The sequence below is a fragment of the Podarcis muralis genome, chromosome Z (genome assembly GCF_964188315.1).
Source record: "Podarcis muralis chromosome Z, rPodMur119.hap1.1, whole genome shotgun sequence".
In the NCBI taxonomy this organism is placed as follows: Eukaryota; Metazoa; Chordata; class Lepidosauria; order Squamata; family Lacertidae; genus Podarcis; species Podarcis muralis.
This window is the reverse complement of record NC_135673.1, coordinates 13658684-13672407: the sequence shown is the minus strand read 5'-3', so window position 1 is coordinate 13672407 and position 13724 is coordinate 13658684. Positions and strand designations below refer to the sequence as shown.

The window sequence follows — 13724 nt, the reverse complement described above, 5'->3', positions numbered from 1 at the left end:
TTTCAAACTGGCGCCCCTGCAGGATATCACCAATGGGGAGAGTGCTGTTGGGTCCTGCTTGCCGTTTCACACAGGCATCTGGTGGCCAGTGTGAGAATGAGATGCTGGACTAGCCTTTAACCTGATCCAGGCTCTTCTGCAGGATATTCCACATTGTGACTAATTTATCAGTCTCCACCCCATCCTTTTATGGCAGATCCTCTTAATCAGTTGCATTCCAGTGGAGTGCAGGGAGGAAGCCCAAAGAGAAAGAGAGCCCTGCATCCATGACAAGACATTATAGCAAACTGTGAAGACGCTCAATCAGGCACTGGAGTTACCTCGGCATCCTTGGAATGAGAAGCCAAAGAAACCAGCCTGGCACTGATCACATGACACACCTTCCACACCAGGTTGACAAGAGCATTGCCCTGTGAGCGGGTGGCAGCGGCTGTGTTGAGAACCTACTGGGTGACATTGGCAACTGAGGAGGGGGAGAGAGGGAGAGATAGAGAGAAGAAGAAACAGCTTAGAACCAGGTTACTCAATGGCCTGCTCATATAATCCTGTCTCTGTGCCACTGGTTCTCAAAGGGTGTGGTTTGCCACAATGGTGTGGCAAGAGAGGATGGCAAGTATGGCGGGAAGATTCAAGGACAATCAAAGGAAAATAACAAACATCTCAAGGTAGTAGGGTAGATTATGCCATCACAATATTATTTTTATTTATTTGCAGAATATGGAAAGATAGCTTTTCAAAATCCAACAATGTTACGAGTTGTTTCTTTTTGTTTTCCAATGTATTTCTTATCAATAAAAATAGAAGTGGTACAAGCAAATGTTTATTCTGAAAATATGACCCAGAGGAAAACTTTGAGAACCATTGCTCTGCACTAAGATTTGCTTCCAGGTCCTTCTCAACCACACACTGTTAAGATTGGTTAAGTTGGCTCAGAAAAGATACCGGGCATCCTATGTGGTGTTAAAACTATGGGACTGCCTGCCTGCCCTAATTAATTAAATTTATACACCACTTGACTGTAAATAGAACCTCAGTGTTTTGCTGATAATTTTAATTTTTTATAAAAAATTAAAATTATCAATAAAACACTGAGGTTCTATTTACAGTCAAGTGGTGTATAAATTTAATTAAGTTTTGTTTTGTAAATATCTGTGAGGTTTCATTTACAATCGATTAGTACAGTAATTTTGAAAAAACAACAACCCCAAAATGGGAAAAACCTTTAAGGAAAGTACAACAAATACTATAATTATCAATAAAAGACAAAGTTCAGTGCCATAGCAAGAAATCTTAGCAAGTATGTATGACGAGGTTGTTCAGCTCCATAACTAGGGCATATTTGTCACAATATTGAACTCCAATCAGCAGCACAAAAGTAATCAGAATATGTTTAACCACAGACTAGGCTACGGGAAGAGGCTGTAGCTCAGAGGAAGAGCATCTGCTTTGCATGCAGAAGGTCACAGGTTCAGCCTCTGGCTTCTCCAGGTAGGGCAAGGAGAAAAACCTGCTTGCAATACTGGAGAGCTGCTGCCAGTCAGTGTAGACAATATTGAGCTAGATGGACCAAATGGTTTAACTCAATATAAGCCAGGTTCCTCCTATATTACATATTCCCTGCCTGATTTTTCTCTAAAAATCATTTTCTCCCCCACCCTTTCCTTCCTTCCCACCCACTCCACTTGATTACCTTTTGCAACCCTTTCTTGGCTGGAGGTCATAATAACCTGCTTGGCATTGGCTGCAGTCCCGCCCAGTCACATGCGGGAGGCAGATGCACTGACCGGTGACATCATCACAAGTCGCTGCTCCGTTGGTAGAGCCTCCAGGGTTACACTTGCAGGCTAGGAAGGATGAGAGGAGGGAAAATGCATTCTTACACTTAAATACTTGGTGGGCTAAACCTACTGGTCTTGACACAACCCAGGCCCCCCATTCAACAAGCAACCCATATTTGTTGTGTGCATTTAAAATCTAAATTTTCCATTATGCTGGCTTTTTTGTTTTTTAAAAAATAAATAGTTTTTATTGTTTTAAACCTGGGTGGGGAGCTTCTTTTGGCCTTAGGGCCACATTCTATTGCATTCAACATTCCAAGGGCCAGATACAAATGGATACTCCATCCTGGCAGTGGGCCACGGCATGCAGAGCAGACCGAGGCTGAGCCACTGCCAGGCCAAGTGGAGGTGGGACCCCAGCTCCTACCTGATCTTTGCTCTTTGCTGCGATGGCCTCACTACACTGTGGCGCTTCTGGGGCACAGTGCCCTCCCAAGCATGTGCATGCCCCCCAAAAAAACCAAAAAACAAAATAAAATAAACCCCAAACCCGGACATTTCCATTAAAATGTAAAAATCCGCCTGGATGGGCATGTTGGCCCCCCAAAACAGGATATGTCCTTATATGCAATTGTTCTAGAGCCGCTTCATAGAAGTGGCCAGGGCCAGAAGCAAAAAAAGGTGGGGCAATGAATGCAAATTTTACCTTTTTACAATAGGGTTGTTTCTACACACATTTACATCCCTCTCTATCCAGGCCAGGCAAAAACACTCCTTTAAAAATGATTAAGATAGTGTTGTCTGAGGTTTCCCACCTGTGTTGTAATTTATGATTTTGTGGAAACCATAATTTTATGATTATTTTTCCTTTTTAGTTGCCTTTGAAGTGTCCAGAAACATCAATTTGTTTAAAGAGGATTAGCTCCAGAAGGCAGCAAGGCTGGACATTCACCAGGACACCAACGTTAGCAACAGGGCCCACTGCTCTTGCTACAATTTCCATTTAGCACAGGAAATCCAGGAAGACTGGATGCAGCCTGAAAGAATTCTCAGTTTCCATATTTTGCGGCTTCCATGTTATGGGAGAGTCACTGAAGGTGTCGCGCCAATAAGCCCACGTGGAAGTGGGCAGGACACAGGGCCCCCTCTTTCTTTTAAAAATGGGGAAATAATATCTGAACTACGCCAATGTCAGAGCATCTCTCCAGACACAGGAGGGTGATAAAGGCATAATGAAAAGAGATACTTTCCAAGAAATATAGACTCCTTTCTTTATCTATGTTAATGACCAAAATCAAGAGCAAAGTTGGGAGTTGAACATTTGCAGTGATGTGACCTAGAAGTAAAGCAGCAAGCTGGAGAGAGAGAGACAGAGCAACATTTGAGAGCAATGTTTGATTTCTGTTTGAATCCAAGGCTGCAACTGTAGGAGAAACAAGACCCTTTTGGGGTGTTGATGCTGTGAACCCCTCCATCGTAGGCTCAGGTAGTATATATGTGTAAATATCATAAAAACACTACAGTCTCCACTGTGCCTCATTCCAAAAGGAAAAATGGACTTTGGGTAAGAGGCTGGAACCCCTGGAATACTTTTTTAAACTTCTGCATGCTGCTGGACCAAAAGGTTTCCAAGCAGCTCTCAGGATGAGTGGAAGGCCTGTACTCACGTGTACACTTCACAGCATGGTTGGTGGCTAGTGGATCTCCATAGAAGCCTTCCTGACACCTCTCACAGTGTCCTCCTGCTGTGTTGTATAAGCAGCGGAGACACTGGCCTGAGACAGGATCACAGTTGCCCACGGCATTGGGGTCCATGTTGCCGTTGCATTCACAGGGGCTGCAAGGTCGGACTGGACCATTCCTTCCCAGGGGGTCGCCGAAAAAGCCATCATCGCACAGCTCACAGAGTCTCCCTAGAGAAGAACATCAGAGGTAGGGAGAACCAGGTTTTGTCAACAAGTCCCGCCAAAAGAGACTGCAGATGGTACTGCAGTTCCTAAGAGAGCTGAAAGCAGTTTGCAAAAGGTATCACTTTCCAAAGCGTACACATGTAACGCAGGTGCTTTCTGGCTGAGTAGAGTTGGTAGGTTTTTGGAACAATAGGAATATAACTTGTTCATCCTGTTCTGTGGGATGGCTGCATTCACTATGCATTCACTAAGATTACTAATTCCTCTTTCAATCCATCTTCAACTGACTGGAAAATATCACTTGTTGGTCTCCTAGGAACCATTACAGCAGCAGCCCATCTGCCATTATTAACTCAAGCGGGAGAATTATTTCACTCTGCTCTGGTGTTTGTCATCATTGACATGAATCCAAACTTCCCTATAAGCCATAAAGACAAAATTGTATGTTCCTTTTCCTTCTGAAATTGATTTTCTGTCACTAATTGCAAATGACACAGAGGTATAAAATGTTTGTTGCTGATTCCATGAGTCAATGTTTAAAATAAACATAGAGGTTCATTCGAACAAAGACAGAGTGACAGAGGAGAATGGGAGAGAGCAAAGGCAGAAATATATCCCCAGATTTAGTCCCATAGCCATAAGGACCAGCAACTTGCACTTAAAAAACCCCCAAGAAGAACTGAGATTCTCAGAGGTGCCTTGAAAAGCAGAGAGAGCTAAAGGAGGAAGTGGGAAAGAGCATCTATTTACTTTTCAAGGGGAAATAAGGCACCCACCTCAGGACCAAGGGAGCAGTTTGTGGAGCAGGAATCAGAGGCTTCATGGTCACCAGCAAAAAAAACCCCACAGATTGGCAGATTGGCAACCACTGGTTTAACATATGAGCACAGCCCCAATAGTTATACGCACCTCTTTGTCCCAGTGGGCAGTGGGTACAGACCACCTCTCCGCTCTGTGGGAGAGCCAGGCAAGGCGTCTGGCCAGGGCAAGGGCAAGGCTTACAGTCATCAAAGCGGCCAGTGAAGGGGTTGCCATGGAAACCAGCAGCACAACGCTCACAGGAAGGCCCCTCTGTGTTGTGGAGACATTGGCAGAGGCCTGGTGGGAAAAGGAACAGGACAAGCCATCAGGAGTTAAGATAGGAGAAAAGGAAAAACAACTGCTTGCTTTCCCTAAATGTAATCATGGTTTTTGTTTTTTTTGTAAGAACAATATAACGGCCATTTTGGGTTGGGCAGGTAGTCCATCTAGGCTGGTGTTCTCTTACTGACCAGGGGTCCAGTTCAGATATCTGAATTAAATATATCTACATTTTATATTTGTACTTTAACCAACTAATCTCCTTGGTCTGCTCAATGGCGCAGCCCTCATTTGAAATTGAAAAATGGAGGTGTGGTCGGTGTGTTGTCTCACATGGAAGTTATTTATTTTTGGAAGTCCTAGAAATATTGAATGAACAGTTAGCTGTCCGGGGCCTGTCCCAAACATTCTTCTTGTTTTATTTCCAAAATGTATAAATCACTTTATGTTAAACACGTCAAAGTGGTGTACAAAGAGGGATGGTCCTTAAAACAAAATATAAAAACAAAGTAGAAACAGAGAGCTTTCTGATTCAGCGATCTAACTGGTGGACATAATAAAATTATCAATAAAACAGATAAAATAATAAATAAAGCACACACACGGAAATCAGCAAAACCATTTAACGTTCAAATAGAAGCTGGGCTAGCGTGAGGCTAATGATAATAATAATTCTTGTTGTTGTTATTTGTACCTGCCCATTTGACTGGGTCGCCCCAACCACTCTGGGTGGCTTCCAGTATATATAAAACATTGAACTTTAAAAAGCTTCCCTATACAGATGTCTTCTAAAGGTTACATAGTTACTCATCTCCTTGACATCTGAAGAGAGGGTGTTCTGCAGAGTGGGTGCCACTACCAAGAAGGCCCTCTGCCTGGTTCCCCATAGCTTCACTTCTGGCAGTGAGGGAACTGCCAGAAGACCCTAGGAGGTGGACCACAGTGTCCAGGCTAAATAGGCTGAACGGTGGGGGTGGAGACACTCCTTCTGGGCAACCTTCTGGGAACCACATGCCAGTGGTGGGCAGGGCCAGAGGCAAAGGTGGACACAGCAGTGCATTTAATTTTTTTACTTTAGGAAGCTAGTTTCTACACACAGAAACATACAAACACACACACATCTCCCTCCAGGCAAGCAAATGATACATTCCAACCAGGCAAAAAAGCTCAAGGAGGGTGTGAAGCAGGGCCAGTGAGGGTTGTGTGGCCTGTGGAGAGCTCCAAGGTCCAGACTAGGGCAGGGTAATGTATAGTTTTCAACGTTGTGATATGTTGTCTTAAATAAGGATGGAATTGTGTACAGGTGAACAGCATAATGTGCTGGCAACCACTACTACTTTGGTGTCTAAAACTTATAAAATCGTACTTACCTTTAACATATTGTTACAACTATTATTTTACAGAACAGGTGATTTTTAGATAATCATCTTTTCTCTAAAATAAAAGCTGTAGAAGTAATTAGAGGCATAAATATCAAAAGTAAGTTGGCAGAATGTTCCCTAATAGACCGGAGGGAGACACACAGAGAGAGAAGAGGATAAAGGAGGAAAGAGGCTTAAAAAACAGGGCAAGTTTTATTTCAATTACTTTTAGCTCAGAAGTAAATACTCCCAGTTTATTTTTCCATTGGACTAGCTGTGGATGCCAGAGTCTTGTGCTGCCCTCTTGTGCTGCCTTGTGATGGATAAACCGGACAGACTTTGGTAATCTTTCGAAAGCCAATAGTTGGCGCCCCCAAATAGATATTCTCAATGATTAATATTCCCAGAACTCTGGGTGTGGGAAGGAAAGTCCAGGGCTCTGGCAGTCTCCTTCCTAACACTGGGCAAGCATGTAGTAGCCCTCATGCCACACTCCTACAGTAATCCTTGCAGCCTGCACAAGGCTAATATATGGCGCCCCCAAGTGGATCTTCTCAATTTTGTGACACCTCAGATTTTATGACTGAAATGTAAAACTATGTAAAAAGGAGAACAAAAATAATGGAGGAATATAACCTACAACCAAAGCAGGTACTACATGCAATGTGTTATATGATATATGAGGTTCTGAGAATGACAGGCTAAAATGAGTATCCCACATAAACATAGGTCAGAAAGGAAAAGACTTGCAGCAAGGGCTACAACTGTGATTTTATTTTACCGATAATTTTGAAATTAGCACCTTTCACTTAAAATAAAAGTTGTAGAAGATACTAGTAGCATGTGTATCAAAGGTAAGGTGAGATAATGTTCCCTAACAGAGAGGAGAGAGACACAGACACACCAGCACACACAGAAGGGGAGCGGGGAGGAAAGAGACTTAAACAAGAGGCTTTTGTGCCGCCCTCCCCAAGATGGAAAAAATAGACCAGACTTCGGTAATCCTTTGAAGCCAATATTTGGTGCTCCCAAATAGATATTCTCAATTATGGATCTTCCCAATTTGTGCCGCTTTCACTCAGTGCCCTGTGAAGGAAAACTGTCAAGACTCTGGCAGTACCCTAGAGTCCTTCCCTCCATCCCAAAGATGGGAAAGTCCCCACAGAGTCCCTACAGAGCCCCACAGAGCCCCAGCACTGCCCTCCCCACAGCCACATAATCATTGCAGCCTATGCAAGGCAATATTTGGCACCTCCAAGTGGATCTTCTTAATTTTGCACCACCTTCATTTTTAGGAGGACTAAAATAGCATAGCACTATCTAAAAAGCAGAACAGGAATAGTAATGGGCTGGAAACACTTTTAAGTATCTCAGGATGAATATACCCTACAACTAAAGCAGGTCCTACGTGCAATGTATTATATCCTATATGAGGTTCTGCTACTTGAAAAGGCACAGATATTGACAGACTGAAATAATAATAATAATAATAATAATAATAATAATAATAATAATAATAATAAATTTTATTTATATCCCGCCCTCCCCAGCCGAAGCCGGGCTCAGGGCGGCTAACAACAATAAAACAGTACAAAAGTACAACATAAACAACATTCTAAAATCATTCATTATAAAAATTAATTAATTCAAGCCACTAGCAACCATTGGGCCAGAGCTCCGCGAAGATTGCCGAGGGAGGGAGTCAGGCTGTGCCCTGGCCAAAGGCCTGGTGGAACAGCTCTGTCTTGCAGGCCCTGCGGAAAGATGTCAAGTCCCGCAGGGCCTTGGTCTCTTGTGACAGTGTGTTCCACCAGATCAGAGCCAGAGCCGAAAAAGCCCTGGCTCTAGTTGAGGCCAGCCTAACTTCTCTGTGGCCTGGGACCTTCAAGATGTTTTTATTTGAAGACCGTAAGTTTCTCTGTGGGGCATACCAGGAGAGGCGGTCCCGTAGGTACGAGGGTCCTAGGCCATATAGGGCTTTAAAGGTTAAAACCAGCACCTTAAACCTGATCCTGTACTCCACCGGGAGCCAGTGCAGCTGGTATAATACCGGATGGATATGATCTCGCAGCGAAGACCCCATAATGAGTCTCGCCGCGGCATTCTGCACCCGCTGGAGTTTCTGGGTCAGTCTCAAGGGCAGCCCCATGTAGAGCAAGTTACAATAATCCAGTCTGGAGATGACCGTCGCATGGATCACAGTGGCTAGGTCAGGGCGAGAGAGGTAAGGAGCCAACTGCTTAGCTTGGCGGAGATGGAAAAATGCTGCCTTTGTTATAGCTGCAATCTGCGCCTCCATGGAAAGGGAGGTGTCGAAGATTACACCCAAACTCTTAACGGACGGTGCTGGCACTAATTGCGCCCCCGCAAGAGATGGGAGTTGCCCCCCCAATCCCATATCGCCCCGTCCCAGCCAGAGGACCTCTGTCTTCGAAGGATTTAGTTTCAACTGGCTCCCACGTAACCATCCAGCCACAGCTTCCAAACATCTGGTCAGTGTGTCTGGGGCCGAGTCCAGTAGGTCAGAAAGTTAAAGGGCTGCAACGAGGGCTGGGCGATGTCAACATTGTGATATGTCACCAGCTAAACATCGTGATACAACAGTATTTTTTAAATTATCACCTTTGGTCTAAAATAAAAGACACACCAGCATACACAGAAGGGGAGAGGAGAGGAAACAGGCTTCAACAACAAAGGAAGGTTTTTTAATATTAATTTTAAATCAGCAATAAATAATCCTAGTTTATTCTTCTACTAGAAAAGCAAGCGTCAGGAACATGGAGGGGGATGACTAACTTCTTTCAAAGTCAAAATATGCTGCCCCCTCCAATTGGATTGTCTCAATTATGGATTTTTCCAATTTTGTACCACCCTGGCATGGCACCCTGCACAGGAAAACCAGGCTCTGGCAGGGTCCCAGAGCCCTTCTCTCTTTCCCAAACCTGGGCAAGCACTTACCAGACTTCAGGCTTTTGGAAGGTGGTGCCAGGGCTCTAGCACCGCCCTCCCAAAAGCCACACAAAATGGATGCACTTTGTAATCTTTCCTAAAATGGCTGCGGCCTGTGGGAAGCTAGGATAGTATTTGGCGCCCCCAGGTGGATCTTCTCAAGAATGCATCTTCTCACCTTTGTGTGGGCAAGCCCTTAATAGGTTTCCGGCTTCAGTATGGTGGTGCCAGGCCTTTGGAAGCACCCCTAGCACCGCCCTCCCAAAAGCCACACAAAATGGATGCACCTTGTAATCTTTCCTAATATGGCTGCGGCCTGTGTGAAGCTAGGATTTGGTGCCCCCAAGTGGATCTTCTCAAGAATGCATCTTCTCACCTTTGTGTGGGCAAGCCCTTAATAGGCTTCCGGCTTCAATATGGCGGTGCCAGGCCCTTGGAAGCTCCCCTAGCACCGCCCTCCAACAGCCACACAAAATGGATGCACCTTGTAATCTTTCCTAATATGGCTGCTGCCTGTGGGAAGCTAAGATTTGGCGCCCCAAGTGGATCTTCTCAAGAATGCATCTTCTCACCTTTGTGTGGGCAAGCCCTTACTAGGCTTCCGGCTTCAGTATGGCAGTGCCAGGCCTTTGGAAGCATCCCAGCCTTAGCGCCGCCCTCTTCCAACAGCCACACAAAATGGATGCACTTTGTAATCTTTCCTAAAATGGCAGCCTCTGGCAGCCCAACATTTGGCGGCCCCAAGTGGAACTTCTTAATATTGCAATGAAGGCTGGGCGATTTCAACATTGTGATATGTCACCAGCTAAACATCGCAATATACGGATGTAACACAATGTCTAAAATAAGGATGAAACTATGTAGAAGCAAATGAACGGGATGATATTCTGGGAACGGCTATTACCTAGGGGGTCTAAATTTCATAAACTCGTACTTACCTTTAACATATTGTTACAACCGTTATTTTATAGCGCAGATAATTTTAAAATTTGCTCCTTTTCTCTACAATCAAACCTGTGCAGGCAATTAGTAGCCTAGATATCAAAGTTAAAGTGGGAGAACATTTCCCAACAGACATATGGGAGACACACAGAAGGAAGGGGACAAGGGAGGAATGAGGCTTAAAAAACAGAGCAAGGTTTATTTTTTGAAATAACCCCCATTTAGGGAAGTAAATAAATAGAGCACGTGCACACACGCGCACACACACACACACATACAAGCAGAGCTTTCCAAAGTTTTCATGCCTGGGACTCACTTTTAGGCATACATCATTTTGAGACACAGTAATTCAGTTTTCCTAGCAAACTGCAGGTTAAATGAATCCCTTTCCACCCCCCAGGAAAAAGGGGGGCGAGTATTTGGGTGGCAGGACACACTTACGCATTGCGACACACAGTTTGGAAAGCTCTGCACTACAGCAAAGCTGCAATCGCATTTGTTTTACTCAGCTGTGGGAAGGTTCTGTTCCGGCTCTGGCAGTTTCCCAGAGTCCTTGTGTTGCCATTCCAAGGGCAGATAAAAAGGATCCTTAAAATTTTGTGCCACCTCAGCTGGGCACCCTGTGCAGAAAAACTGCCCATACTGCTCTGGCTCTTGGAAGGGAACTCCAAGGCTCTGGCAGCACCCTAGAGCCCTTCCCTCCTTCCCACAGCTAGGCAAGCACTTACTGGACTTTCCACTTTCGGGAGGTGGAGCCAGGGCTCTAGCACCGCCCTCCAACAGCCACACAAAATGGATGCACTTTGTAATCTTTCCTAAAATGGCTGCGGTCTATGGGAAGCTTTGGTGCCCCCAAGTGGATCTTCTCAAGAATGCATCTTCTCACTGTTGTGTGGGCAAGCCCTTAATAGTCTTCTGGCTTCAGTATGGTGGTGCCAGGCCTTTGGAAGCACCCCTAGCACCGCCCTCCCAAAAGCCACACAAAATGGATGCACCTTGTAATCTTTCCTAATATGGCTGCGGCCTGTGGGAAGCTAGGATTTGGCGCCCCCAAGTGGATCTTATCAAGAATGCATCTTCTCACCTTTGTGTGGGCAAGTCCTTAATAGGCTTCTGGCTTCAGTATGGCAGTGCCAGGCCTTTGGAAGCACCCCTAGCACCGCCCTCCAACAGCCACACAAAATGGATGCACCTTGTAATCTTTCCTAATATGGCTGCTGCCTTTGGGAAGCTAGGATTTGGCGCCCCCAAGTGGATCTTCTCACCTTTGTGTGGGCAAGCCCTTACTAGGCTTCCGGCTTCAGTATGGCAGTGCCAGGCCTTTGGAAGCATCCCATCCTTAGCGCCGCCCTCTTCCAACAGCCACACAAAATGGATGCACTTTGTAATCTTTCCTAAAATGGCAGCCAATGGGAGGCCAGTATTTGGCGCCCCCAAGAGGATCTTCTCAATTTTGCAAGGAGGGCTGAGCGATATCTTGCTTTTCAACATTGTGATATGTCATCGCAATATATACCAATACAGCACCATGTCTGTGTCTGAAATATGAACGGAGATATGTAGAGACGAACAGGGTTACGTGCCGGCAACTCATATTAGTTAGGGGTCTAAAACTTATTCATTTTAACTTACGCTTAAGAAATTGTTACAACTGTGATTTTATATTACCAATAATTTCTAAAATTATACATTCTCTCTAAAATAAAAGCTGTAGAAAAAATTATCAGCTTAGATGTCAAAGGTAAGGTGAGAGAAAGCTCCCTAACATAGATGAGGGAGACACAGATTTTTTGGGGGGGGACAACAGGAAGAAAGAGGCTTAAATAGGGCAAGAATTATTTTTATTGTTTTAAACTCAGCATTAAATACCAGAGTAGTGGAGGCTGCCAAGCGAGCCACAGTAACATGCCAGGCTTGGGGGAGGGGAGGCAGAAAAGGCTTCCTGCTCATGCAACAGCACCAAATTTTGTGCCACCTAGGCAGGGTGACTCTTGCTTAAAAACTGCAGGCTCCGATTTGGCTCTGGGAAGAAAACTGGAGGGCTCTGGCAGTACCCTAGAGCCCTTCCCTGCTTCCCAAAACTGGGCAAGCAGTTACTAGACTTCCAGCTTCAGGAAGGCAGTGCCAGGGCTGCAGCAGCCTCCAAGAGCCCTAGCATCGCATTCCAACAGCCACACAAAATGGTTGCACTTTGTAATCTTTCTTAAAATGGCTGCAGTCTATGGGAAGCTTTGCCGCCCCAAGTGGATATTCTCAATTATGCATCTTCCCACCTTTGTGTGGGCAAGCCCTTAATAGGCTTCCGGCTTCAATATGGCAGTGCCAGGCCCTTGGAAGCACCTCAAGCGCCGCCCTCTTCCAACAGCCACACAAAATGGACCCAGTTTTTAATCTTTCCTAAAATGGCGGCCAATTTGGCGCCCCCAAGAGGATCTTCTCAATTTTGCAAGGAGGGCTGAGCGATGTCTTGCTTTTCAACATTGTGATATGTCATCGCAATGTATACCAATAGAACACCATTTCTGTGTCTGAAATATGAACGGAGATATGTAGAACGAACAGGGTTACATGCCAGCAACTCATACTACTTAGGGGTCTAAAACTTATTCATTTTAACTTACACTTAAGAAATTGTTACAACTGTGATTTCATATTTCCAATATTTCTTAAATCTGCACCTTTTCTCTAAAATAAAATCTGTGGAAGAAATCAGCAGCACAGATGTCAAAGATAAGATGAGAGAATGTTCCCTAATAGAGATGAGATAGACACAAATGGGGGGGAGGCAAAGGGAGGAAAGAGGTTTAAACTCACAATTAAATAACCCCCGTTTATTTTTCTATTACAATAGTGGAGGCTGCCATGTGAGCCACAGCAACCTGCCAGGCTTTTGGCAAGGGAGGCAGAAAGGGCTTTGTGCTCTTGCAAGAGCCTCAGATTTTGTGCCATCTAGGCTGGGTGCCCTGTGCATAAAAACTGCAGGTACAATATTGTGCCACCTTGGTGTGACACCCTGTGCAGGAAAACCAGGCTCTGGCATCTTCCTAGAGCCCTTCCCTGGTTCCTAAAACTGGGCAAGCACTTACTAAACTTCTGGCTTTTGGAAGGCGGTGCCAGGGCTTTGTGCCGCCCTCCAACAGCCACACAAAATGGAAGCACTTTGTAATCTTCCCTAAAATGGAGACCTCTGGGAGGCTAGTATAGGCGCCCCCAAATGGATCTTCTCAAACATGCATCTTCTCACTTTTGTGTGGGCAAGCACTTACTAGACTTCCGGCTTCAGGAAGGCATTGCCAGGGCTGCCTCCAGAGCCCTAGTGCCACCCTCCCAAGGCCGCACAACACTGATGCACTTTTTAATCTTTCCTAAAAAGACAGCAGCTTTTTGGCGCCCCCAAGTGGAGCTTGTCAATTTTGCAGCACATCAGATTTCTGAATGACTAAAATAGCATAGAACTATGTAAAAAGGAGGAGAACAGGAATAATGGACTAGAAACACTTTTAAGTACCTCAGGAGGAATATACCCTACAACCAAAGCAGGTCCTGCATCCAATGTATTATGGCATATATGACATTCCGCTACTTGAAAATGCATAGAGATTAACAGACTAAAATAAGCATCCTACATAAACATAGGTCAGAAAGGAAAAGTGCTGCAACTAGGGCTGGGTGATGTCTGGCTCTGGAAAGGAATATTCAAGCTT

The 13724-nt window shown here is 44.9% G+C and overlaps 1 protein-coding gene across 3 annotated transcripts in view; it reads right to left on the bottom strand.

Moving 5' to 3' along the window:
* LAMC3 (laminin subunit gamma 3) overlaps positions 1–13724 on the bottom strand; it is a 65333-nt gene that overhangs the window by 18523 nt on the left and 33086 nt on the right. For all 3 annotated transcript variants that reach the window (XM_077922583.1, XM_077922584.1, XM_077922585.1), the window contains 4 exons: positions 4598–4786; positions 3446–3691; positions 1691–1844; positions 321–463 (listed from right to left, as the gene is read on the bottom strand). In XM_077922583.1, coding sequence (XP_077778709.1) covers positions 321–463; positions 1691–1844; positions 3446–3691; positions 4598–4786 — 732 coding nt within the window. The remainder of the gene's footprint in view (positions 1–320; positions 464–1690; positions 1845–3445; positions 3692–4597; positions 4787–13724) is intronic.